General features: G+C 49.9%; 1 protein-coding gene and 3 gene segments (V, D, J or C); all 4 read right to left on the reverse strand.

The window, feature by feature from the left end:
• Positions 1 to 4784: 4784 nt before the first annotated feature.
• On the reverse strand, positions 4785 to 12401 carry LOC136392464 (immunoglobulin lambda constant 6-like). The segment is given in 3 exon segments: positions 4785 to 5235; positions 10274 to 10313; positions 12393 to 12401. Coding segments are annotated over 3 exon segments (369 nt in total).
• Positions 12402 to 13619: 1218 nt separating this feature from the next.
• Positions 13620 to 26349, reverse strand: part of LOC136392851 (immunoglobulin lambda variable 5-45-like) — a 758839-nt gene continuing 746109 nt past the window's right edge. The window contains 2 exon segments of the V gene segment in view: positions 13620 to 14106; positions 15521 to 15557. Of these exon segments, the coding sequence occupies positions 13787 to 14106; positions 15521 to 15557 (357 nt within the window).
• Positions 17677 to 26349, reverse strand: part of LOC136392853 (immunoglobulin lambda-1 light chain-like) — a 528499-nt gene continuing 519826 nt past the window's right edge. For both annotated transcript variants that reach the window (XM_066365536.1, XM_066365537.1), the window contains exon 4: positions 17677 to 18117. In XM_066365536.1, the coding sequence (XP_066221633.1) occupies positions 17798 to 18117 (320 nt within the window). In that variant the 3' untranslated portion in view covers positions 17677 to 17797. The remainder of the gene's footprint in view (positions 18118 to 26349) is intronic.
• On the reverse strand, positions 22227 to 25275 carry LOC136394636 (immunoglobulin lambda constant 6-like). The segment is given in 3 exon segments: positions 22227 to 22699; positions 24120 to 24265; positions 25109 to 25275. Coding segments are annotated over 3 exon segments (633 nt in total).

Genomic DNA, 26349 nt, shown 5'->3' on the forward strand with positions numbered 1-26349 from the left:
AATGTGGTGCAAGATGCCTGAGACACCAGTTTTTCCCCAACAAAAGCTTTATTTAATCTCACAGTAATTAGGAGGCACCTTCCCACTTTTGGGAAGCTCAGAGCTGCTCTGTGTCAAGTGCCAGAACTTCCTGGCATTCCTTTGTGAGACAGTTTCTTTCCTGGCTTCCTCCTAGTCTTCTTACACCTCTGAACCTGCCATTAGGTGAGAAATCGACATGGGCCCTGGGTTTAAGAGCTTATGAAGTTGACACTGCTGGAGTGTTCTGGATCCCATGGGTGGTCCAGCTTCAGAAAGGAACAGGAAAAGGGTGGGCAGGAGCTGAGTTGAGTAGAGGGAGAAGAGGACATTCTAGGGGGTAAGGGCCAGGAAAAGAGGGGGTATAGGCCACAGCAGGTTTTCCAGGTTGAGGAAAGAGAGGACACAGGGGTGGAGGCATGGGAGGTAAGGGTCCCTACCACAGTTGAAAACGAGGGCTTATCTGGAGGTCATTGGTCATGGCCAGCTTCAACCAAAAAGGAGGGGCATAGCGGGCTGGAGGAGGAAAGAGGGAAAGGACTATTTAACATCGTCTGGAAGCCATAACAATCAGACAAGAAGAAGAAATAAAAGACATCAAAATTGGAAGGGAAGAAGTAAAACTGTCATTATTTGCAGATGACATGATACTATATATATATAGAACTCTAAAGATGTCACCAAAAATATCTATTAGAACTGGTAATAAATTCAGTAAAGTAGCAGAAATTACAGTAAAGTAGCAGTAATACAAAATTAATATACAGAATTTGGTGGCATTTTTATATACCAACAATGAGCTATCAGAAAAGGAAACTAAGAAAACAAACCCACTTGAAATTGCATAAAAGAAAACCTAGGAATAAATTTAACCAAGGATGTAAAAGACCTATATTTGGAAAATTATAAGGTACCGAAAAAAGAAATAAAAGAAAATGTAAATAAATGGAATCATTAACCATGTTTATGGACTGAAAGAACTAACATCATTAAAATGTCCATGTTACCCAAAGTAATGTATAGAGTCAATGCAATTCCTAGTGAAAATACCAATGGTGTATTTTACAGAACTAGAACAAATAATCCAAAAATTTATATGGAACCACAAAAGACCCCAAAGAGCCACAGCAATCTTGAGAAAGAAGAACAAAGTTTGAGGAATCACTCTATCTGATATCAAACTATACTACAAGGCCATAGTAATCAAAACAGCATGGTCCTAGTATAAAAACAGACATATAAGCCAGTGGAACAGAACAGAGCGCAGAAATCAACCCACACCTATATGGTCAATTAATATTTAACAAAAGAGGCAAGAAAACCACAATGGGGTCAAAACAGTTTATTCAATCAATGCGTTGGGAAAATTGGATAGATACTTAAAAAAAAATGAAACTAGACCACCTTCCTACACCATATACAATAAACTCAAAATGGACGGAAGACTTAAATGTAGGACCTGAAACAACAAAACTCCTAGAAGAAAACATAGGCAGTAAAATCTCTGACATTTCTCTTAACAATATTTTTTTCTAATATATCTCCTCGGGCAAGGGAAACGAAATAAAAAAATAAACAAATGGGACTAAAAAGTTTTTGCACAGTGAAGGAAACTATCAACAAAATGAAGTGACAGTCTACTAAACAGGAGAACATAGACACCAATGATACATCTGATATGGGGTTAATATCCAAAATTTATAAAGAACTCATACTACTCAACACCCAAAAAACTAATAATCCAATTAAAAGATGAACAGCTGTCATAGGGAAGGGGAAAGAAGGGATGGGATCAAAGAAGGTGAAGGGAATAGCCAAAATCATATGTACATGACACATATATACAGACAACAGGGAAAGGGAGGGGCAGGGGCAGAGGGAAGGGGGCCTAACGGGGAAAATAGGGGTGGAAAGAGACCTTGCATGGGGCATGGAGGGCGCGATGTGGTGTATAAAGGGTGTTATATTGAGTGGTACACTAGAAACTATATCAACACAATGAATTAAAAAAAAAAAAGGCAGAGGGACTTGAATAGACACATCTCCAAAGAGGACATACAGATAGATGGTCAATAGACATATGAAAAGATGCTCAACAGCACTAATTATCAGAGAGGTACATATTTAAACCTTAGTGAGATATCACTTCACACCTGTCAGAAGGACTATCATCAATAAAACCACAAACAAGTGTTGGCGAAGATGTGGAGAAAAGGGAACCCTCCTGCACTGTTTGTGGGAATGCAGACTGGTGCAGCCATTGTGCAAAGCAGTATGGAGTTTCCTGGAAAAATTAAATATGGAACTGCCTTATGACTCAGCGACTCCACTTCTGGGGTTTATCTGAAGAATCCCAAAGCACTAATTCAAAAGAATATATGCACCCTGTTGTTCATTGCAGCATTATTTACAATAGCCAAGATATGGAAGCAGCCCAAGTGCCCATCAGAGATGAATGAATAGAAAAGCTGTGGTACACAATGAATTATTACTTGGCTATAAAAAAAAAAAATAAAATCTAACCATTTGCGACAGCATGGATGGACCTAAAGGGTATCAGGCTCAGTGAAATAAGTCAGAGAAAGACAAACACCATACGAATTCACTTTTATGTGGAATCAAAGGGAAAGACAAGCAAAACTGAAACAGACTGATAGAGAGTGAACTGGTGGTTCCCAGAGGGGAGGAAGGTTGGGGGGTGGGTAAAAGAGGTGAAGTGATTAAGAAGTATAAATCAATAGTTAAAGGATTAGTCATGGGGATGTTAAGTACAACATAGGGAATAATAGCACAGCATGGGAATACCATCAATGATATTGCAATAACTATGTATGATGCCTGGTAAGCTACTGGAAATATTGGGGGTACACTATGGAAAGTATAGGATTCTCTAACCACTAAGCTGTACACTGGAAACCAATACAAAATAAAATTAAAATAAAAAAAGAACTCAAAATAAAAGAATAGTAATCAGAGAGCAGATCACGGGACAGCCATCGTGGGTCCTCTGTTCTGCATATTCTCTGGGTATTTCTGAGTGGGAGTAAACTCCCCCTCAGGGGAAAATGATGAGTCCTTCAAACCCAGAGTCTGGAAGAAAGTGGCGCCTGGAGAAGAAGCTCGGAGTCACAGTGAGGACTGGCAGGAAGGGGTCTCTGGAATCCTTTCACCTTGTCCCCACCAGGTGCCTCAGAAGCCAAACAGGATACGGGGGGGCTGAGATGAGCAGAAAAATGTGGAGAACACGAATGCCAGTGTGATTCAGATCCCAGGCCCAGACTGGATAGAAAGGAGAGAGCAACTGACCTAAATTTCACTTGAGTAAAGGAGGGGAAAAGGGAGAAACTCACTGAGGACGAGGACGGTCAGCTGGGTCCCTCCTCTGAACACAGCACACAGTGACACAGCCTCGAACACAAACCTCCTGTCACCCCCTCCACCCCTGCCCAAGCCCACCTGCAGCTGCACGGGAGACCCAAAGCCCACCAGCCTCCCTGTCATGGGGGCTGGTCTGGCCGATGGGAGGGTGAGGGGGAGTGGCTCCCTCTCCACCGGCAACTTCACTTTTTTGGGGGGTGACTGTCCATCCATCATCCCCAGTCCTGGAGGGCGTGGGAGGGAATGTCTGAGAGTTCCATCATATTTCAAGGAACTTACAGTCCTGGAAGGAGCTGTGTGTCTGGCTCCTTGGGGAATGTCAGGCAGAAGAAGTGAGAAGTCCCGTTTACAGCCCAGAGAAGATGGAGCCTGTGCCATTTGCAGAAATGAGGACCAGAAGAAGGTTCTGAATGCCACCCATGTCCTGAACACATGATCTATGGGGCCATGTTTGCAGTAGCAACTGTGTGTGCATGAGTGTGTGTGTGAGTATGTATTACATGTGCGTGTGAGGTCAGTTAGTGAGAACATGTGTGTCTGCAGTCCTGTCTGTATGACCGCTCAGATCCCCACCTTTGTCAGCTTGTAGGACAGTGATCTTCCAGGTTCTTGGGTTCCATTCTAGGTTCCTAAGAAGGTGAGTCAGTTTGGAGACATGTTCATGGCTCATTCCCAGGGTCACATCTTGTCTTTAAACTCGTGGCCCCATTGGCCACCCATGGCTGCTCTGACATTAGAGTTTGGGTGGGGTCAGTGGTGGGCTGGCCTCTAAGGCACTGAAAGAGAGCAGAGCTGGTCACAAACTCCCATGAGGCTTGATTAAAGCTGGGGCCCCCGTGACATGGTTGGGAGTGGTGGCTCTGGTCACATTGTGAAAACAAGTGGCAAGGTCCAGGGACCGAGAGTTCTGTACTGAGAGTGACAGTGAGGGTGGAGGGAACAGGGCATGTGGTAGTGCCTGTGACAGGCAGGAGCTGATGGGGGTGCTAAGGAAGGAAGAATGCTGTAGACTGGGAGGATGAGAAATCCCAGATGTGGTGGAGCCATGGAAGACGTGCGAGTGGGAAGACTGAGGATTCTGGGGAGGGAGCTCAGGCACCACTCTGGTTTCCATGGGGACCAAGGGTGTGGGCATTGGGGGTGGGTGGGCATGGTCCACAAGACAAAAGCAAGATTAGGGAAAATGTGGGGAGTGCACTTTCCTGGGTTGTGCTGCCCCAGCTCCTCTCTGGAACATTCTCTGGGTATTCTGGGGGAGAGCAAAACTTTGTCAGGGAAACATAAAGACTCCTTCACTGGATTCTTTTTCACAAGGTCAAAGGACTGTGTTCTTCCTTGGGGACAGTTGAATTCTAGATCGAGGTACATAAACAAAACCAAGCAGAGAGTATGATGTCTCATTGACAATAAGAACATTTTATTGACAGTTGATTAGGTGCTGGGGAAGAAAAGATGGGTGTTTGGGCAGTGAGATCCTCCCGGGAATCCTGAGTCCCTCAAAGGTTGGGGACTCAGGGTCTTAGGAACACTCTGAGGGGACAAGTTTCTTCTCCACGGTGCTCCCCTCGTGCGTGACCTGGCAGCTGTAGCTGCTGCTGGATTTCCACTTGTCGGGCGTCAGGCTCAGGTAGCTGCTGGCCGCGTACTTGTTGTTGCTCTGTTTGGAGGGCTTGGTGGTCTCCACGCCCTGGGAGACGGGGCTGCCATTGGCCTTCCAGGCCACCTGCACGCTGCCTGGGTAGAAGTCACTGACGAGACACACCAGTGTGGCCTTGTTGCTGCTGAGCTCCTCAGAGGAGGGCGGGAACAGAGTGACCGAGGGTGCGGACGGGGGCTGACCTGTGGGGTGAAGGAGGGGCAGAAGGTCAGAGTCTCAGAACCATTCTGGGAGCTCCTTACCTCAGTTTTGATGTGGGGACATGATTCTCAGGACCCAACCTGGGTCCCTAGTCCAGGGACCACTCTGGGTTTGAGGCTCACTCCAGAGAGACTGGTTTGGGTTTCCCCTTACACAACTCTTTTTCTTCCTGCGATAACTGGAGTCTGGACACCCAAATTACTGTCCTGACAGCCATCAAGATACTGGCCTTTCCTGAGACATCTGATGTTCATTCTCCTGCTCTGCTTCCTCCTGACATTATAACAGCTTTGTGTGGGGACATCTGTCTTTTATCAGAGAAGAAGATGGTGCTCTGACCTCCCATGGGGTCAGTCTGGGGGCATTTGTGAACCTCCATATCTGCTCTGAGCCTTTGTCCTATGGGGTCTGTTTCTACTGAAACCTGCCTCTCCTGGTCCTCTCTAATGGGGGAAATATTTGATGGTCAGGGAGAGTCTGTCTGGCTTCCTTAGGTCTCTCCCACCTGCAGACTTGATCTGAGGTTCCCCTCTGGTAGTTGATTATTCTGAGAATTTCCTGCTGAGGCATCTGCCCCTGTTCCCTCCCTCAGAGATTCGAGCTTCTGGGGAGTGTGTCCCCTGAGAGCATATAGTCACCCTGTTCCCTCTCCGCTGTCCTCCATTCTCCTCCCAAGTCTTAGCCTCCAGGGCATTCCCTGCCCCAGTCTGTCCTCCCTCCTGTGAGGTCCTGCGGGTCTCAGGCTGGCTGAAGCCTCCGCATAGCAGCTCCATGGAGGCTGCAGGAGCCCCTCCACCCTGCAAGGTCGCCAGCCCTGGACTTGAGTCCCACAGCCCCAGGAGCTTTTCTGAAAAGCTAACCCTTGTGACCCCAGAATCGGCTCAGAGCATTCGGGGTCCCACTGGAGTCTCCATGTTTTTATCCCTCAGTACTGCTAGTCCCCTCTTACCCAATGAAACGAGGGCCCAAGTGACCCCAAGATACAAACCTGTATGAACAGGAGTCCATAAAGGGAGACAGAGCAGAGCAAGTCTAGGACCCAGCCTGACCCTAGCAGACAGACAGAAGGGTCTACAGGTCATCTTGTCTATTTCTTTGTCTCTGGGGTCAGAGGTGAAGGGCTGATGGTGACCAATGGAGACAAGCAGGACAGTAGGAACAAGGAGAGGAAGAAATCATGACCCCAGAGACTGGCATCCTGGGTGAAAGCTTGGTTACAGGCTATGACCCCAGAGACTGGCATCCTGGGTGAAAGCTTGGTTACAGGCTGAGACAAGAAAAAGGACAAAAACAACAGAAAATTGCTCAAAGCTGTGGGAGAGCAGGGAAGGAGGGGGAAGGAGAGACTCACCTAGGACGGTCAGCTGGGTCCCTCCGCCGAACACCCAACACTGTGACACAGGCTCGTACAAAAACCTCTCTCTGGGAGGTCCTGCCCCCTATCCCCCTGAGCCCCCCACCTGCAGCTGTGATGGAGGAAGCCTGGACTACTGCATGGGGCGTTTAATGCCCCCACCCTAGCTCCCACCCCACCGTGTAACAGGACAGGTGACCCTTTGTGCTCAGGAGTAGGAACCCTGAAAACCCAGGCCCTGAATGTAGTTGTTGTCTTGGATACCATTTTCCCATGACCTTCACCCTATGTTGACTTTGGGAGACTTCCCTTCCACTCCCACAATCTGGTGTCAATGACGGGGTGGTAGTCCATTGATACTCTGTTTTATTCAAAGAAACACATGAGAAGCACCTTGACCATGGTCCTAAATACTATATCCAAGTTAAGGTAACTCAGACCAATGGTTGATTCCAGGACTAGGGCAGAAAGGCACAAGGTAAGCACTGAACTTGTCATTTATAATAGGAGCCATTGATGCTTCTGGCGTCATGTTGGGGAACCCAGGAGCCACCTGAAGAGTCTCCCAGTGGATAAATTCCATCATTTGCAATCACATTGCCATCATCACTACAGGATAACTGCAATGTATTCACACAGTAGATATATTCACATCTAGACTTTGCGATGGTATTAAATATTAATTATCCCCTTGGTTGTTTGGAAGAGAATCACGTCATCGTATTGTAATTTGGTAAATAAAAAGGAGAAATCTTAATTTCACCTTTTTTTTTTAAGTAGGTTTTTTTTAATGGTATTTTTTTTAATTTTTATTTATTCATTTTTAGAGAGGAGAGAGGGGGAGAGAGAGAGACAGAGAGGGAGAGAGAGAGAGAGAGAGAGAAGGGGGGAGGAGCTGGAAGCATCAACTCCCATATGTGCCTTGACCAGGCAAGCCCAGGGTTTCAAACCGGTGACCTCAGCATTTCCAGGTCGACGCTTCTTCCACTGCACCACCACAGGTCAGGCAATTTCACCTTTTTTATTTGAGTACAAACACACTCTGGGGTGAGGTAAGAGCAGCTATAGGCACCTGGGGTCTGAGCCACAGTGGATGTGGGGCATGAGCTCCAGGATAGGGGATCTGGGCGCCGTGTCACCAGGGAAGCCTGGCCAGGCTGTAGCCCTGCGGCCACACTCACGTTGCCCTGAGGGGTTCTGTCCTGCCTCGGTTCACTCCTGGATTCCCGTTGACATGTCTTCCCTTGGATATTATGGGTGATCTTTCAGTGCCCAGGAAGGTATCCTTTGTCATTCCGTGTCCTCCCTCATGATGGCTGACATCACCTGCTCCATCCATAAACCAGTGTCTCTCTGTGCAGGACTTGCCAGTGTTTTTACTTAGCTAGATTTATTGTGAAAGTTTCAAAAATGTACTATGGGATACATTGTTCTAAGATTTCTATGGCTCATTGGTGAAAGGCCAGCAACAAAACCCTCACCCTGTAATGTTTCTCTATACTGGATTTCTTGAGGGAACAAGAACTGAAATCTTTGTTCCTCTAAGAGCATGGCTCGACCCAAGGGTCTTCTTTTCCCCTATTTCTACCTTAGACCCACTGCTGCCCTTGGACCCTCCTCCTATCTCCCCGACTCAGAGGCAGTGCCCAGAAGCCTTCCCTCAGCCCTTCCCCATCCCAGTGACAAGGACTGCGTCCAGATCTGACCCCACAGGAGGATGCACCTTCTGGGTCATGGCTCCCCAGTAAAAGAGGCCACTGGTCCCGGGGGAGTTAGGTGGGTGGGTGGCCTGGGGAACAGGATTCCATGCTGGAGCTTCCCCTTCCATGGGGGCTGCCACCCCTCAGCCCAGAGACATGGTCGACACAGAGCACACGTCAGAAATGTCAGATGATAGATGATCAGGTCTTTATTAGGGAGAAGGAGAAGTGGGGAGGGAGTGAGACCTTCCCAGTCTGAGAGGACCAGGGCAGGAGTCTCAGGGCTACAGTGGGGAGAGCGGAATGTGGTGTCTGGCCGAGAGTTATTGGCTCAGAATCCTAGGAACACTGTGAGGGAACAAGTGTCTTCTCTTCTGTTTTCCCCTCGTGCGTGACCTGGCAGCTGTAGCTGCTGCTGGATTTCCACTTGTCGGGCGTCAGGCTCAGGTAGCTGCTGGCCACGTACTTGTTGTTGCTCTGTTTGGAGGGCTTGGTGGTCTCCACGCCCTGGGAGACGGGGCTGCCATTGGCTTTCCAGGCTACCTGCACGCTGCCTGGGTAGAAGTCACTGACGAGACACACCAGTGTGGCCTTGTTGCTGCTGAGCTCCTCAGAGGAGGGCGGGAACAGAGTGACCGAAGGTGCGGACGGGGGCTGACCTGTGGGTGGGGGAAGAGTAGGAGTTCAGAGGTTTGTTGCCTATTGTGGGAGCTTGTCACCTGAACCTTGAAGTAAGTACAGATAAGTTTATGATGTCCTATCAGGCCTTCTAGTTTTGGAACCACTCTCAGTCAAGGGTCCTTGCCATGGAGGACGTTTTGTGGTGGTCTTAAAACAACCTTCCATTTTCCTGAGAGACCCTGAACCTGGATACCTGTCCTGAGACTGTTTGGACCCCTGCCTCTCACACAGAGGTTGGACTCTCACCCTCCTTGCTCTTCCTCTTTGTTATTCCTGATAGGGTCTGTCTTTGCCAGTCTGTCTGTTTGTCCTCAGAAAAGATAATGTGATCCCTCTTACCTCCTATCAAGTCAATCTATGGACATGCCTGACCTGATACTCTGTGCTGGGGGCCTTAGAGTCTTTGTGTTAAGGTGTCATTTTCCCCTTTTCCCAAATATATCTTTACCAAACCTTCTCTAGCAGGGTAATATCTTTGCTAATCAAACAGAAGTCTCTCTGTCTGTCCTGGGTCTCTTTGTACGTTTAGTATCCCCCGCCCCGTTCACACAGATTGGACATATCGCCAGAGCTTTCACGCCATAGACTCTGCCTTTCTCTGTGCAAGAAAGTCTGTCCTGCAGAGATCAGGCAACACCATGTCCTCATACCCTGTCCTTCCCTGACCCTTCCCCAAGCACCTTTTCCTCCCCCCTGGGTCGCATCTCCTGCATGTTCCCTGGGTCCAGGCCAGCTCAGGGTTCTGCACGGCAGCTCTTTGAGGGCCCAGGGGAGCCCTTCCACCCCTGTGACATTCCCAGCCCTTGATCATGAGTCCCACAGTCCCGGAGACCTCCCCTGAACCTCTGATCTGTGTCTCTAACCTCGGCCCTGAGTGTTCCAGGTCACTTTCTAACTAGTCCTTATCCTCTCTTCCCCTTGAAATGGGCCTCTAGTGACCCCCAGAAATAAATCTGGTCCAATAGGAACCCAGAAAGGGAAACAGAAGAGAGCCTGTCTAAAGTGCAGCCTGACCCTGACACAGACCCTGACAGACACATAGGAGAGTTGACAGGTCATCGTGTCTGTTCCTCTGGGGTCAGAAGTGAAGGACTGTTGGTGACCAGTGGAGGCAGACAAGACAGTAAGAAGAGCAGGGGTGGGAAAAGGTCAGAGTTCAAGGGCCGGGATCCTGCATTAAATCTTGTACACAAGCTGAGACAAGACCCAGAAAAAGAACAAAAATAGTAGAAAATTGCCCAAACCTCTGGAATAGTAAGGAAGAAGGGGGAAGGAGAGACTCACCTAGGACGGTCAGCTGGGTCCCTCCGCCGAACACGATACACTGTGACACAGGCTCGTACAAAAACCTCTCTCTGGGAGGTCCTGCCCCCTACCCCCCTGAACCCCCCACCTGCAGCTGTGATGGAGGAAGCCTGGGCCACTGCCCCAGGCTGGTGTCTGCTCTGCATGGGGGCACTTAGTGCCCCCACCCCAACTTCCATCTTTACCATGTAACAGGACAGGTGACCCTATATGCTCAGTAGTAGAGTCCCTGGATAGTCAGGCTCCTGAACATAGTTGTTGTCTTGGATCTCAGTTTTCCATAACTTTCCCCAGGATTGGGTATGGATTTATTGGAATGCATCTTTTTCCCCCACTAAGGAGTGGTGTTCCATAGAAGTGAGCAGAAAGTCTGCTCTCTTTGGGTTGACAGAACATTATTAGTGAAATCATAGGGTTGCAATCCATTCTCCAATGGGGAGAGTCTAAAGGTCCATTGATGCTCTGCCTTATGCACAGGGAGACATGAGCAGCATTCCAATCCTGGTCCTAAATTCTCCCTCTCACTAACTGAAACTTGAATCAATGGACAATTTCAGGCCTCGGGCAGGAAAGGCACAAAGATAAACACTAAACATGTTGGTACCTAGAAAGCAAAAGCCATTGAAATTCTCGGGGTTCTGTCAGGGCACCCAGGAGTCACCAGAAGAGGCTCCCAGTGGACAAATGTCCATCATCTGCAGCCACATTGCCATCATCACTAGAGAAGAACTGCTGCCTATTCACACAGCAGATGCATGGACATGCTAGGGTTTGTACACTATCAAATATTAATTCTTTTTCTTGAAGAATGGTGGGGAACTGCAATATCATTCTGTAAAGTGGTGGACAAAAGGCAAGAGTCTCCATTTTTCCTTTTCACCTGAGTATGAAACACCCTACAGCATGAAGAATGGGCAGCCAAGGCCCTCTCTTCATGACATGTGGCAGCCTCCCAGGAGGAGGACAGAACTGAGCTGTCCCAATGACGCAGTCCTTCCTACTGAATTTTGAGCATGAGATGCAATTGATGTCACAAAAAGGGTGACAGTTCAACATGTCGGGCCTTCGAGGGGTGTATCCCACCCTCTTGGGAAGCAGTCTTGCCAAAAGGTCACACCTGAATTCTTTGTGTTATTTTGATCCACAAATCACTTCCAATTGTTTCTAGGGACACACTGTTATTTTTTTAGGTTCTTAACTTTCCAAGACATAGGAGAAATAGTTACAGATGAAAAGATATGATATCTAGAATTTGTTTCAAATATTTTGCTGCAGATGGGTCAGCATCAATAGTGAATTGTTAATTTTGAGACCAAGAACGTGAGGGTTCTTTGATAAGAACGTGAGGGTTATTATTCCTCTGTCTCATTCTGTGTTTTCATATGTTCATGATAAATACCTATAATAGAAACAGGAGTTAGTCTTTGGGTGGTTTCTGTTCACAGTGGCTGGATTTTAGCACTCTGCTCAGCAGGGCCAATGAGACAAGGAGCATCTGGGTGGTCCCCTCCTGTGGTGTGGGGGTTTCAACTTCCATATCTTGGACATCTTGTTTCCTTCCACTTCCTAGGCTTCCTTAGGGACAGATGTGGCTGTGATCAGGCTCAAAGTGGGGGTTCTTTGTGGTTCCAGAGCTCCTGTCCTTGAAGGATTTGTTCCTGGGTTGTCCTGTCTGCCCAGCTGATCTAGTGAAGGCAGCTTCATGCCCTACCCCCAAATCCCAGGACACTGAAGACTGACATAACGGCTAGGCCTACACCTCTGCAAGGTTGACCTGGCCTTCCTCAAACCCTGGGAAGGAGTGCATCTCTGAGACCAGCTGCAGTGTATTTTGGGGGATGAGCCACAATGAGTGAGGGGCCAATGAGCCTGAGTGCAGGGGGTCTGGGGGTGCTGAATTCCCAGAAAGCCTCACTTTGCTATAGCCCAGGGGCCACACACTGCCCTGAGCTTGGCATTCCTGACCTAACTCTACTCCTCAATCCATTTGACATGGCCTCTGTTAGACATCACTGGATGCCTCTTCTGTGCCCAGGATGGTGCCCTTTGTCATTCATCTGGCTGTCTCTTGTCTCCCATTCTTGAGGGCTGACATTACCTGTTCCATCTTTCAATAAAGCCTAAAAAACTCTCTCCCTGACCTGACTTCTGATGTTGGCTGTTCATGACAGAGAACCCACCTTGAGCCTAACCCTGATTCAGACCCATCAGAATGTAAATAGCTTTTTTTTTTTTTTTTTTTTTTTTAATTTTTTTTTTTTTTTTTTTTTCTGAAGCTGGAAACAGGGAGAGACAGTCAGACAGACTCCCGCATGCGCCCGACCGGGATCCACCCGGCACGCCCACCAGGGGCGATGCTCTGCCCATCCTGGGCGTCGCCATGTTGCGACCAGAGCCACTCTAGCGCCTGGGGCAGAGGCCACAGAGCCATCCCCAGCGCCCGGGCCATCTTTGCTCCAATGGAGCCTTGGCTGCGGGAGGGGAAGAGAGAGACAGAGAGGGAAAGCGCGGCGGAGGGGTGGAGAAGCAAATGGGCGCTTCTCCTGTGTGCCCTGGCCGGGAATCAAACCCGGGTCCTCCGCACGCTAGGCCGACGCTCTACCGCTGAGCCAACCAGCCAGGGCTAAATAGCTTTTTTGAGTGTCGGACCCACCCCTGTTCTCAACAACCTTGAACACTGCTGTCTTGACAAGTATTCCAGGGCTCCCCGACTTGGTAGGGGGCATGAAGATGACTTGGGACTTGTGAGCCTTTCTGATTTGAAACTGTTTCTCTGCTGCAGGACTTGTCAGTGTATTTAGCTAATATTTCCCGTGAAAGTTTGAGAAATATACTTATGAAATGCATTGATAAAAGCTTTCTATGTTCTCCCTGGAGAAGGGCCAACCACGAAACTCTCACCACCTTGTAATAGTTCTCCCTACAGGATCCTTGAGGGAATCAGAAAGTTAAATATCTGTTCTTCTAAGAACATGGTCTTGACCCAAGGATCTTCTTTTTCCATGTTCCTCCCTTTGACTTACTGCTGCCTTCCTGGAAACTATTCTTTTCTCTGAGATCCCTGCACGGGGGACTCAATCCCCTGAGCTCAGCTCTTCCCCCTTCTCAGGTGATAAAGACTGTATCCAAGGAGACAGCCTTGTCGGACAAAGTCATGCTATGAATAGGACTTCTTCCGAGTACTCAGATCACACTGGTCCCTGGGAAATAGATAAGTGGAAAATATAGGCGAATGGGATCTAATGATGGAGTTCCCTTGCCACTGGGGCAGAGACCACTCAGCTGAAAGACATGATCAGACACAGCACATAACACAATTGTAAAATGATGAATGATTAGAATTTTATTAAGGGGAAGTAGAATGGGGGAGGGAGTGAGAACTGCCCAGTCTGAGCTGACTGGGACAGGTGTCTCAGGGCTACAGTGAGAAGTTGTGGAATGCGGTGTCTGGCTGAGTAGGGCCCCTGGAGATGGGGAGGGGGGCTTATGTTCCTAAGAACACTCTGAGGGGACAAGGTTCTTCTCCACGGTGCTCCCCTCGTGCGTGACCTGGCAGCTGTAGCTGCTGCTGGATTTCCACTTGTCGGGCGTCAGGCTCAGGTAGCTGCTGGCCGCGTACTTGTTGTTGCTCTGTTTGGAGGGCTTGGTGGTCTCCACGCCCTGGGAGACGGGGCTGCCATTGGCCTTCCAGGCTATGGTCACGCTGCCTGGGTAGAAGTCACTGACGAGACACACCAGAGTGGCCTTGTTGCTGCTGAGCTCCTCAGAGGAGGGCGGGAACAGAGTGACCGAAGGTGCGGACGGGGGCTGACCTGTGGGGTGGAGGACGGGCAGGAGGTTAGAGGCTCAGTATCCATCCTGATGGATGGGTACTTACCTCAGTCTTGATGTGGGGATAGTTCCTTTAGGATGATGGTATGGACTTCAGTCTGGTTTTTGTCCCTTATGTCAGGTCATGGATGGGAGGTGACACTCATCTCCTGTTGGGAGAACCTCAGTGCCTAACTTGGGGGTCCTGGTCGCCTGTCCCTTACTGTTTCTTCCTCAGGCTCACAGTCCTCATGAGCTCCCAGCCCTCCCTCTGTTCCCTTGTGCTGACTCCTTCACCTTGACAGCTCATCTGTTGTCAGAGACCTGGGCCATCTGTCTGTCTGAGGTCTCCCAGCTGATTGCCTTCCCCAGGGTCTTCACACAGGACGTGTGTCTGTTCTGGGTTTAGACTGTCCTCCATTCGAGAAGGGTGTTTCTTGCTCACATTCCCCTAATCTCATGGTTGCAACCCTCTGCTCCCCTCCCCACAGAGAACACTCCTGGGCTCCAGAGGTGGGGATGGGGTGTCAGCCATGGGGCTGGGTTCAGGGGGTGAACGTGGGTTTTCCTGGGTCGTGACTGCTCTGTTCTTGGTTTGGGTCTGGATCTGTTCTGAGGGATATCCTAGTCCTGTGAGGACAGATATTGGCAGAATTTGTCTGTCCTAGGGCATCTGTCTGCCTGGTAGGGCCTGTTTTTTATTTTTATTATTTTTTTTTTAATATCTGTCTCTGGAAGAGTCCACATTCTGGGCATCTGTTCTGAAGTTTCCCCTCCAGGGGTAAAAGGGTTGGGGCAACCTTTGGGGCCTGAGTGTCCTGACACCTGCCCTGTCTGGGGGTCCTGCCTGTCCTGGAGTCGGAGGAAGGACTGGCATTCTGAGGCCGTCTCACCAGAGACACACCCTTTATTCCTGTACATCGTGCCTTGCTTCCTCTTCTTCTCTCCTCGTCCCCAGGACACAGCCCCTCACTAGCCTCTCACTAGCTATCCCATGAGTAATACCCACATATATTTTAGCAGATTCCAGCCTTTTTTTCACATCCCTTGGCCCTTTGCTGAGCCCCCATCTTCCATGGTCCTTTAACCCTGCTATTCTCCCAAGACTCTATCTAGGCTCAGAGGGCTGAGGGAGCCCCACTTCCCAGAGTCTTGGGGAGAAGGTCCCCTGGAAAGTGACCTCAAGGTCACTATGTGGAGGGGCAGGATGGGTTCCCTGGGATCTTTCCATCCTGTCCTATCAGGTGCCTCAGAATCAAAACAGACTACTGAGGGCACTGATAGGCAGGCAAAAAGGGTGAGTATTACAGAATGCCACACTAAATCAGACTCCAGACACAGACTACCAGGAAAAGAGAGAAAAGTCAACCCTAATTTTACAGAGAACCCCAGGAGGAAGGAAAAGGGGGGACTCACCAAGGACGGTCAGCTGGGTCCCTCCGCCGAACACAGCACACAGTGACACAGCCTCGAACACAAACCTCCTGTCACCCCTCCACTCCTGCCCAGGCCCACCTGCAGCTGCACGGGAGACCCAGAGTCCAGCCCCTTTGTCATGGGTGCTGATCAGTCAGATGGGGGGGGGGTGAGATAGGCTGAACCCTGAGATTATAATTTTGATTTTATGGAGTTTTATGATTCTATGTATTTTAGGTCATGGATGGCGTTGCAGAGTAGTGATGGTGTCTAGTACTGAATCAGAATTTTCACCTAATTTCATCTTAGGGAAGAAGTGTGCCCTGGCCCAGCTCATGTCATATGGTCATGGAGAAGCTGGTGAGCAGAACTGTTAATGCACCTGGATCATGCACCTGGGACCCCTTTGCAGTGCTGGGAATTCTGAGGAGTCCTGATGCCTTCACATTCTCAGGAGATGAGATCCTGCAGAGCTAGGGGGTGGAAATGGAAAGTATGGGTGGGAGGAGAGTCACGGTCACTCCCAGCACCAAGGCCCGTCTGCAGGGCCCAGAGCTCTAGTGTCCCTGCACTCGGCTGGGCCAGTCTCAGGGTTTGGTGGGACAGTCACTGAGACCCTTCTGAGCACAGTTTGAACAGGATTTTCCTGCGCAGGTGCATGGACTGAATTAGAGCTCTCATGGCTGGTTCAGAGCCTGTTGCAGTGGGAGAGATGGTCATTGCTCCCAGCACAGTAATCTCTGTGAGCTTTGTGTGAGACTGTCAGCTGTCATCTTACACTCCTTTGGAATTACACATGTCCTGGTTCTGCAAAGACACTAGCACAGGCTGCACCACAACCTGTGAAACACACTGTATAAATGATCTAAACCTTCATGTGTGAGTGGAGTGCCGACACCCTGGCCACAGCCTACATTCTAGGTCCTGTCAGTCATCTGCAGCATTCACTCAAGGGACACACAGGCCGCATCTTTCTCTCTCTGACACAGCATCATGCCTAGCGGACACTCTTTCATTCTCCCCAGATCAACCCCTGGTTGAGGCCAGGCCCCCTCCCACGCACTTCCTCAGGTATCTAGGTCTCACTCTCAACCCCGGACTAGAGTGTTCCTTTGTCTTGTCACTGGTTGTCTCTGGATATTACAACCCAGGACTGCAGCGACAGGCCTGTCTGTGTTCATATCCACTGTGGTCTCTGCTGTAGCACCTTCTGCCTGAGCTTTTCTGGATCTATTCAGAACAATAGCCTCTGAGGGCATTTTGTAAATGGGCATGTATCTGTATGAACAATATGTGTGTTAGTGTATGTTTATGTGCATTTGTATGAGTGTATATATCTATGTATGTGCACAAGTCTGTGTGTGCAAGTGTGTGTGTGAGTGTGTGTTAAAGTCCAGATTTGACTTCTAAGGAGATGAGCAGTTTACAGAGTAGTCAATGGCCCATTCTGTGAGTCTGACTCTTGACAGAGGCGCAGGCAGGTCACCTGAGAAGAGGGAACATTAGATCTTGTGATGGGATCAGTGGTGGTCTTATCTGTAGGAGATGGAGAGAGCAGACTTCTCTTCTGGGGGCCTTTCATACAGCTAGGACCCCAGTGATACATGTGACAAGTGTTACCAGAGGGTCATGCAGGGGAGTGTAAAAGTGAGTGACCAGGGCCCGGAGACTGAAGGTCTTATGATGAGCGTGTCAGCGAGGGACTGATAAGTGAAGCACAGTGCATGTCCAGGGAAGCAGGAGTTGGGGGAGCCACTATAATATAAGCAAGAGGGTAGTCTAGCCACTGAGAATGAGAAGTTTCCAGATGGGTTAGGAAGCTATAAAAGGCAAGTGAATTGGAAGACTGAGGATTTGGGGGAGGAATCCATGGGGATTCCATGGAGACCAAGGAAAGTGGGCCCTGTGGGTGAACATCAGCCACAGGAGGAAGCGAGATTAGGGAAAGTATAAAAGGTGGGCTCTTCTGGGTCATGATTCCCTTATCTTTTGTTCTTGAACATTCTACGGGCATGTCTAGATAGGAAGGAAATTCCCCCTTAAGGAAACATGGAGGCTTTTTTTTGGCTCCTTTCCCACACTTCCAAAGAATTGTATTCCAATTTGGGGGTGGTGGAGTTCTGGGGGCCATGCACAAATGAACAGAGAGCCTGATGTCTGAGAATGATGATACTTTATTGAGAGTTGTTGGGTTCAGGGAGAAGGGTGACTGGGGGTGGGTAAGGAGATTTTGCAGGGTCATGTGGTTCCATCACCCAGAGGTCGGAGCTCAGGGTCCTAGGAACACTCTGAGGGGACGACTGTCTTCTCCACGGTGCTCCCCTCGTGCGTGACCTGGCAGCTGTAGCTGCTGCTGGATTTCCACTTGTCGGGCGTCAGGCTCAGGTAGCTGCTGGCCGCGTACTTGTTGTTGCTCTGTTTGGAGGGCTTGGTGGTCTCCACGCCCTGGGAGACGGGGCTGCCATTGGCCTTCCAGGCCACCTGCACGCTGCCTGGGTAGAAGTCACTGATGAGACACACCAGTGTGGCCTTGTTGCCGCTGAATTCCTCAGAGGAGGGCGGGAACAGAGTGACCGAGGGTGCAGACTTGGGCTGACCTGTGGGTGGGGGAAGGAGAGGAGATCAGACACACAGAACCACCCTGAGAGCTCCTTACCTCAGTCTTGATGTGCGGTCATGTCCTCAGAACCTGATTTGGGCCCAAGTCCAAGGACGGTTTGAGGCTCATGCCATAGAGACTGGTTTGAGATTTACCCCAGACAGTTCCTCTCCATCAGGAGGCTGGAGATCTGCCACCACTGTCCTCAGACCCCCCAAGGCACTGTCCATTCACACAGACTTCTGACCTTTATCCTCCTGTCTACCTCTTCCTGATATTCTAATGAGGTCTGTGTGGGGACATAGTTCTTCATCAGAAAAGATGATGGGTGCTCCAACCTTTTGTAGGGTTAATCTTGGGGCATTTGTGAACCTCCATACCTGCTCTGAGCGTTTGTCCTACAGGATCTGCTTCTACTGAAACCCGCCTCACCTGGTCCTCTCTAATGGGAGAAATATTTGCTGGTCAGGGAGAATCTTTTTGCCTGTCCTTAGATCTCTCCCACCTGCCTACTTGACCTGAGGCTCCCCTCTGGTAGAGGATTATCTTGAAGATTTCCTGCTGAGGTATCTGCCTCCTGTTCCCTTAGACCAGCGGATCTCAACCTTTCTAATGCCGTGACCCCGCAATACACTTCCTCATGTTGTGGTGACCCCAAACCAAAAAATAATTTTGGTGGCTACTTCATAACTGTAATTTTGCTACAGCTATGATTCGGAATGTAAATACCTGATATTCATTATGTATTTTCCGATGGCTTTAGGCGACCCTGCCGGGGTCACGACCCATAGGTTGAGAACCGCTGCTTTAGACATTCGAGCTTCTGGGGACTGTGTCCCTTGAGACTCTGTAGTCATCCTGTCCTCTCTCCCTTGTTCTCCATTCTCCTCCCAACTCTTAGCCTCCAGAGTACTCTTCTTCCCACTTTGTCCTCCCTCCTGCAGGGTACTGTGGGTCCCAGGCTGGCTGAGGACTCTGCATGGCAGGTCCACGGAGGCTGACAGAGCCTCTCCAACCCTGCCAGGTTGCTGGTCCTGGACCTTAGTCCCACCTGAGGCCCTGGGAGTCTCCCTGAAAGTCTGACCCTCGTGACCCCAGATTCATCTCTGAGACTTATGGGTTTTTCTAAAGTTTCCACATGTTCACCCCCAGTATTCTTTGTCTCGTCCTTTCTGTGACATGGAGCTGATGCGACCCTCAAAGAGACTGAGCTATTTTAACAACGAAGGAGCCTGTGTAGGGTGAGAGAGCAGAGGAAGTCTAAGACTCTGCCTAATTTTTCAGATTGATAGAAGTGTCTACAGATCATCTTGTACATTTCTCTGCCTGTGGAGTCAGAGGTGAAGGGCTAATGATTAGTAGTGAAAACAGAGGGCAGTAAGAACAAGGATACAAAGAGGTCATGACCCCAGAGACTATGATCCTGGGTGAAAGCTTGGGTACAAGTGAGACAAGTCCCAGAAAAAGAACAAAATCAGCAGAAAATTGCCTGAATCTCTGGAATGGCAGGGAAGGAGGGGGAAGGGAAGACTCACCTAGGACGGTCAGCTGGGTCCCTCCGCCGAACACCCAACACTGTGACACAGGCTCGTACAAAAACCTCTCTCTGGGAGGTCCTGCCCCCTACCCTCCTGAGCCCCCCACCTGCAGCTGTGATGGAGGAAGCCTGTGTCATGCCCCAAGCTGGTGTCTGCTCTGCATGGGGAATTACCCCCCACCCTGCCCAGATTTCATTCACTATATGTAATGGGACAGGTGACTCCATGTGCTCAGCAGTGGGAACCTTGGAAAACCAGGAACCTGAATGTAGTTGTCTTGGATTCTATTTTTCCATGAGTTCTCCAGCATTGGGAATGGATTTACTGGAGAACATCTTTGTCACTAAAGAGTGAGGTTCCATAGAAAAGAAGAGGAGGTCTCTTGTCTCAAGGTTGGCAGGACATGATCCTTGATTAAACCATGTGTTTGGGGTGTCCTCCACCCCCTTTAGGAAGAGGCAGTGCGCTGGAGAGCAGTAGTAACTGGAACATTCTCAGTGACCCCAGCTGGACCCAGAGGTTTCAGCCTTATCTTCCTTGAGGATATTCAAGTATGAGTTTGCCTATTGTGGTACCTCAGCTTGTACTGCAATTAATGCCAGTCTGTCACCATGAATTGGCATTCTGGGGAGACTCCTCTACCACACACAGATTCTGGTGTTATATGTATATCGAGGGGCTGGTGGTCCATTTCTTCCTTATTCAAGAAAAACATGAACAGCACCCCATCCTAAATCCTGTATCCTACATCTAAATCCTAAATCCTGCATATGACTTAAGGGAACCTGGATCAGTGGTAGATTTTAGGCCAGGGACAACAGGGGCACAAAGTCAACGTTGAACATGTTGCCATCCATAATAGGAGCCAATGCTGCTCCTGGCGTCATGTCATGTCGGGGAACCCAGGAGCCACCTGTGAGGCTCCCAGTGGATAAATACCATTACTTGCTAAGAGCCTGCCATCGTCACAGAAGGATAAACACAGCGTATTCACATATGAGATATGTTCATAATCTTGAGCTTGCGATGGTATTAAATACTAATTATCTTCTTTATCGGTTAACAGGAAATCAAATCATTGTATTGAAATTTGGTAAAAAAGAAAAAAAACAGAAAAAGCTTTATTTCACCTTTTTTAACTTGAATACAAAAACACTCCGGGGTGAGGTAAGAGCATCTGTAGGCACATTGGGTCTGAGCCACTTGGGTGTGGGGCACTGAGCTGAGGGTAGGACATCTGGGTGCCATATCACCGCGGAGACTGATGTGCAGTGTTCCTGAGGGCACAGTCACGCTGCCCTGAGGGGTTCCGTCCTCAGCACTCCAACCATGGCCCTAAATCCTACGTCCTACTTAAGGGAATCCAGATCAATGGTCAATTTTAGGCCTCTGACTGAAGAGACACAGAGTGCGCACTGAACATGTTGTCATCCATAATAGGAGCCACTGCTGCTCCTGGCGTCATGTCATGTCGGGGAACCCAGGAGGCACATGAAGAGGCTGCCAGTGGATAAATAGCATGACTTGCCAAGAGCCTGCCATCGTCACTAGAGAATCACGGCAGTGTATTCTCAGGGCAGATATGTTCATAGTTTAGAGCTCGTGTTGGGATTAAACATTAGTCCTCATTGTCGATTAGCAGGAAATCATGTCATTGTATTGTAATTTGGTAAATAAAAAGAAGGAATCTGCATTTCATCTGTTTTATTTTAATACAAACACACCCAGGTTGAGGTGAGAGCAACTGTATGCACCGGGGTCTGAGCCACGTGGGTGTGGAGCACTGAGCTGAGGGCAGGGGATCTGGGTTCCGTGTTGCTGGGGAAGCCTGAGCGTGCTGTATCCCTGAGGGCACACTCACGCTGCCCTGAGGGGTTTTGTCCTGTCTCAGTTCACTCCTGAATTCCCATTGACACGCCCTCCTTTGGACATCATGGGGTGCCCTTTTGGTGCCCAGGAGGGTCTTTTTGTAATTTCTTGTCCTCCCTCATGATGACTGATGCCACCTGCTCCGTATGTAAACCACCTGTTTCTCTTCACAGGACTAGTCAGTGTCTTTACTTAGTTAGATTCATTGTGGAAGGTTGAGAACTGTACTTTTAGCCTGTGTTGTTCTAAGATTTCTGCAGCTCTATAATGTCAGGATAAGGGAAAATCCTCACTCTGTACTGTTTCTCCATACTGGGTGTCCTCAGGGAACAGAGAAGTGAAATCTTTGTGCCTCTAAGAGCATGGCTCGTCCCAAGGGTCTTCTTTTCCCCTATTTCTGCCTTAGACCCAGTGCTGCCCTCTGCACCCTCCTCCTATCTCCGCAACTCTGAGGCAGTGCCCAGAAGCCTTCCCTCAGCCCTTCCCCATCCCAGTGACAAGGACTGCGTCCAGATCTGACCCCACAGGAGGATGCACCTTCTGGGTCATGGCTCCCCAGTAAAAGAGGCCACTGGTCCCGGGGGAGTTAGGTGGGTGGGTGGCCTGGGGAACAGGATTCCATGCTGGAGCTTCCCCTTCCATGGGGGCTGCCACCCCTCAGCCCAGAGACATGGTCGACACAGAGCACACGTCAGAAATGTCAGATGATAGATGATCAGGTCTTTATTAGGGAGAAGGAGAAGTGGGGAGGGAGTGAGACCTGCCCAGTCTGAGCAGACCAGGGCAGGAGTCTCAGGGCTACAGTGGGGAGTGCGGAATATGGTGCCTGGCCGAGAGTTATTGGCTCAGAGTCCTAGGAACACTCTGACGGGACAAGTTTCTTCTCCACGGTGCTCCCCTCGTGTGTGACCTGACAGCTGTAGCTGCTGCTGGATTTCCACTTGTCGGGCGTCAGGCTCAGGTAGCTGCTGGCCGCGTACTTGTTGTTGCTCTGTTTGGAGGGCTTGGTGGTCTCCACGCCCTGGGTGACGGGGCTGCCATTGGCCTTCCAGGCCACCTGCACGCTGCCTGGGTAGAAGTCACTGACGAGACACACCAGTGTGGCCTTGTTGCTGCTGAGCTCCTCAGAGGAGGGCGGGAACAGAGTGACCGAAGGTGCGGACGGGGGCTGACCTGTGGGGTGGGTGAGGGACCGGAAGTTAGAGGCTCAGTATCCATTTCGGCAGGTCCTTACATCAGCTTTAATGTGAGACCAATTTCTCAGGTCCAGGGAATGGACCTCAGTCTGGCTTTTGCTATCCTTTGTCATGTCACTGATGGGAGGTGACACGTAACTCCCGTAGGAAGAATCGTCGTCATGCCTGACTTGGGAGTCCTGGCCCCATGTCGCCCATCCTTTCTTCCTCAGGCTCACAGTCCTCATGAGCTCCCAGCCCTCCCTCTGCTACTGCTTTCTGGCTTTTTCACCTTGACAGCTCATCTGTTGTCAGAGACCTGGGCCATCCGTCTGTCTGAGGTCTCCCGGCTGATTGCCCTCCCCAGGGTCTTCACACAGGACGTGTGTCTGTTCTGGGTTTCGACTGTCCTCCATTCGAGAAGGACGTTTCATGCTCACATTCCCCTGCTCTCATGGTTGCAGCCCTCTGCTCCCCTCTCCGCAGAGAACCATCCCAAACTGCAGAGGTGGGTGGGGATGGGGTGTCAGCCACGGGGCTGGGTTCAGGGACTGAACGTGGCTTTTTTTCAGTTGCAACTGCACTGTTCTTAGTCTGGGTCTAGGACTGTTCTGAGAGTTCTAGCTGCTCAGTATCGTGATACTGGGGGAATCTGGCTGTCTTAGGAAGTTTGTATATTTGAATAGTTCGGTCCTTGTCACCTATCTGGGGAGACATCCATGGCCCCTACTCTTGGCATCTGTTTTGACATTTCTTCTCCTGTGGTCAAAGGAGTCAGACAATCACGGCAGCTCCATATTGCCCCGACACCTGTTCTGTCTGAGGGACCTTCTGCTCTGGAGGTGAAATGGGGCATCCAGCACCCGAGGCCCTCTCTTGGGAGACCCCTTCCTGTCTGTGTCCTTGCCTTGACAGTCCTTCTTCTCTCCAGGTCCCCAGTGAAAACTCACTAGCCCCTCAATAAATTTCACCAGACACTTTGAATAGACGCAACACAGTTGTTACACACATACGTCCAGTGGTGTGGGTCCCAGCCTGGCACCCCCAACTCCATAGCCCCGGACCCAGGTGGAATCCTTCTCTCATGATTAGTCAGCCCCTACCTCTCTTAAGACCCAGGGCTCAGAGACTGGCTGAAGCCCAGCATCCCTGCGGCTTGGGGAGAATGTCCCCTGAGAGAGATCTCTGGGTCACAATGAGAAGGGACAGAAAACGGTGTCTCGGAGACCTGTATCCCGTCCCCAGCTGGTGCCTCAGAAACCAGAGAGGAAACAGGGAGTTGGGACAGGCAGAAAAAAGGTGAAGGTTACAGAATGCCAAGATGAAATGAACCCCAGTTTAGACTCAATGGAAAAAGGCATAAAATCAACTCCCAATTCACTCTAAACCCCGAGCAGGAAGGAAAGGGGGAGACTTACCTAGGACGGTCAGCTGAGTCCCGGAGCCGAACACATAACACAGTGACACAGCCTCGAACACAAACCTCCTGTCACCCCCTGCACCGCCTGCCCAGACCCACCTGCAGCTGCAAGGGAGCCCAAGTCCAGCCTCCTTGTCACGGGGGCTGATCGGGAGAGGGGAGGGTGTGAGGGGGTGGCCCTGGGCATGGATTTCAATTCAGTGGACTTGTAGGATTCCATGCATCCTAGGTGATATTGAAATGGCGTTGCAGACAATGAGCTAGTAAATAATCAGAATTTTAAAGGAATTCCATTTTAAGAAAAGGAGTTGTGTCCTGGCCCAGGTCTTGTCTTATGGTTATGATGTAATCGGTGAGCAGGTCTGTGTACTCAGAGAGATGATGGTGCCGTTTCCCCACAGCATAGCTGGGAATGGTGGATGCCACCAGCGGTCCCGCAGATGAGGTCGAGCAGGGTTACTCCTGGGAAGGGGAAGTGTAGGTGGGGGAGGTCACTTTCCTCCCCCTCCAGCATGAAACCTTCTGCAGGGACGAGCACTGTACTGTCCCTGACCTCAGCTCGACTGGTCTCAAGGAGCAGTGGGACGGTCGCTAACGCCCCCTGAAAACCGTTTGGGAATCTTTTTCTTTGCGGGTCCTGGGGAGAAATAGAGTTGGACAAGACAGATGACAGCCCCTTGCCGTGCGGGAGGCTGTGGGTGCCTCCAGCACTGTACGTTCTGTGAGGTTTCAGGGTGTGAGCTTCTTGTTGTTTTCTTCTTTTTAATATTATTTATCAATTAATTTTAGAGAGTAAACATGAAAGAAGGAGAGAGAGGGAAAGAAAAACTTAGATTTGTCTTTTTACTGATTTATGCATTTATTGTTTGACACTTGCTTGTGCTCTCCCCCTCCCCCTCCCCCGGAGATGGAACCTGCAACCTTGTTGCTTCAGGCCGGTTCTCTAACCCACTGAACAACCCAGCCATGGCGTCTGCTGTCTTCTACACGCCTTCTGAATGCACATGTCCGCCAAAGTCACAGCACAGGATGTACGCACTGTCTGCGAAACACATTTGGCTCTTGGACTGAGTCTGCATCTTGTGAGTGGGAGGGACCCCAACACCCAGGGCCTTCTCTGCATACGAGGTCCTCCTGTAGGTCATCTCCAGCATTCCTGCAAGGGACACACAGGCCTGGCATCTTGCTCTCTAGGACACAGCATGCCGCCCAGCTCTCAGTCTTTCATCCTTCCTACATCAGTCCCTGGTAATGGTCAGACTCCCTCGCATGTACTTCCTCAGGTGTCCACGCCACACCATCTACCGGGACTAGAATGTTCCTTTGTCTGGACACCGGTTTTCTTTAGATCCCACAAAGTTGGCCTTCTGTGACCATGTGCTCGTGTTCCCCAGCTGTCCCCTCTGTAGCACATTCAGCCTGAGCATTTCTGGATCCATTCAGAACAATCGCCTCTAAGGGCGTTTTGTAAATAGGCGTGTGTCTGTATGAACACTATGTGTGTGAGTGTATGCTTATGTGCATTTGGAAGACAGTGTGTGTCACTGTGTATGTGTAAAATCTCTTATTGAACTCCTATAGGGATGAGTAGTTTACAGAGTAATCAGTGGCCCATTCTGAGAATCTGCCTCTTGATTTGACAGAGGTGCAGGCAGGTCACCTGAGAAGATGGGACACTAGACCTTGTGTTGGGATCAGTGGTGGTCTGGTCTGAGAGGGGATGAAGAGAGAAGATCAGGGCTGTCTTCCCAGCAACTTTCATACACCTAGGATCCTGGTGACAATGTGACTAGTGTTAGCAGAGGGTCATGGAAAGTGTGTGAAAGTGAGTGACCAGGGCACTGAGAGTGACGGTCCTGTGGCGTGTCAGCGGGAGACTGGTAAACGAAGCACAGTGCGTGTCCCTGGGAAGCAGGAGGGGGCAGCTGCTGTAAGCCCCAATAGCATCTCTAGGCTTGAGGATGAGAAATTTCCTGATGGGGTAGAGGCCATGGAAGGCATGTGAATGGGAAGACTGCAGATATTTGGGAGGGAATTCAGTGGGATTCCATGGGCACCTAAGATAGCGGGCGTTGTGGGTGAACAACGTCCACAGGAGGAAGCAAGGGTAGGGAGGATGCAGAGGTGGGCTCTCCTGGGTCACGCTTCCACTGCCTGTTGTCTGGAATTATCTGGGAAAGAGTCAAATTCACCCTTAAGGCTACATGAAGACTTTTCCAGTCTCCATT

This window comes from Saccopteryx leptura, chromosome 2, assembly GCF_036850995.1.
Source record: "Saccopteryx leptura isolate mSacLep1 chromosome 2, mSacLep1_pri_phased_curated, whole genome shotgun sequence".
In the NCBI taxonomy this organism is placed as follows: domain Eukaryota; kingdom Metazoa; phylum Chordata; class Mammalia; order Chiroptera; family Emballonuridae; genus Saccopteryx; species Saccopteryx leptura.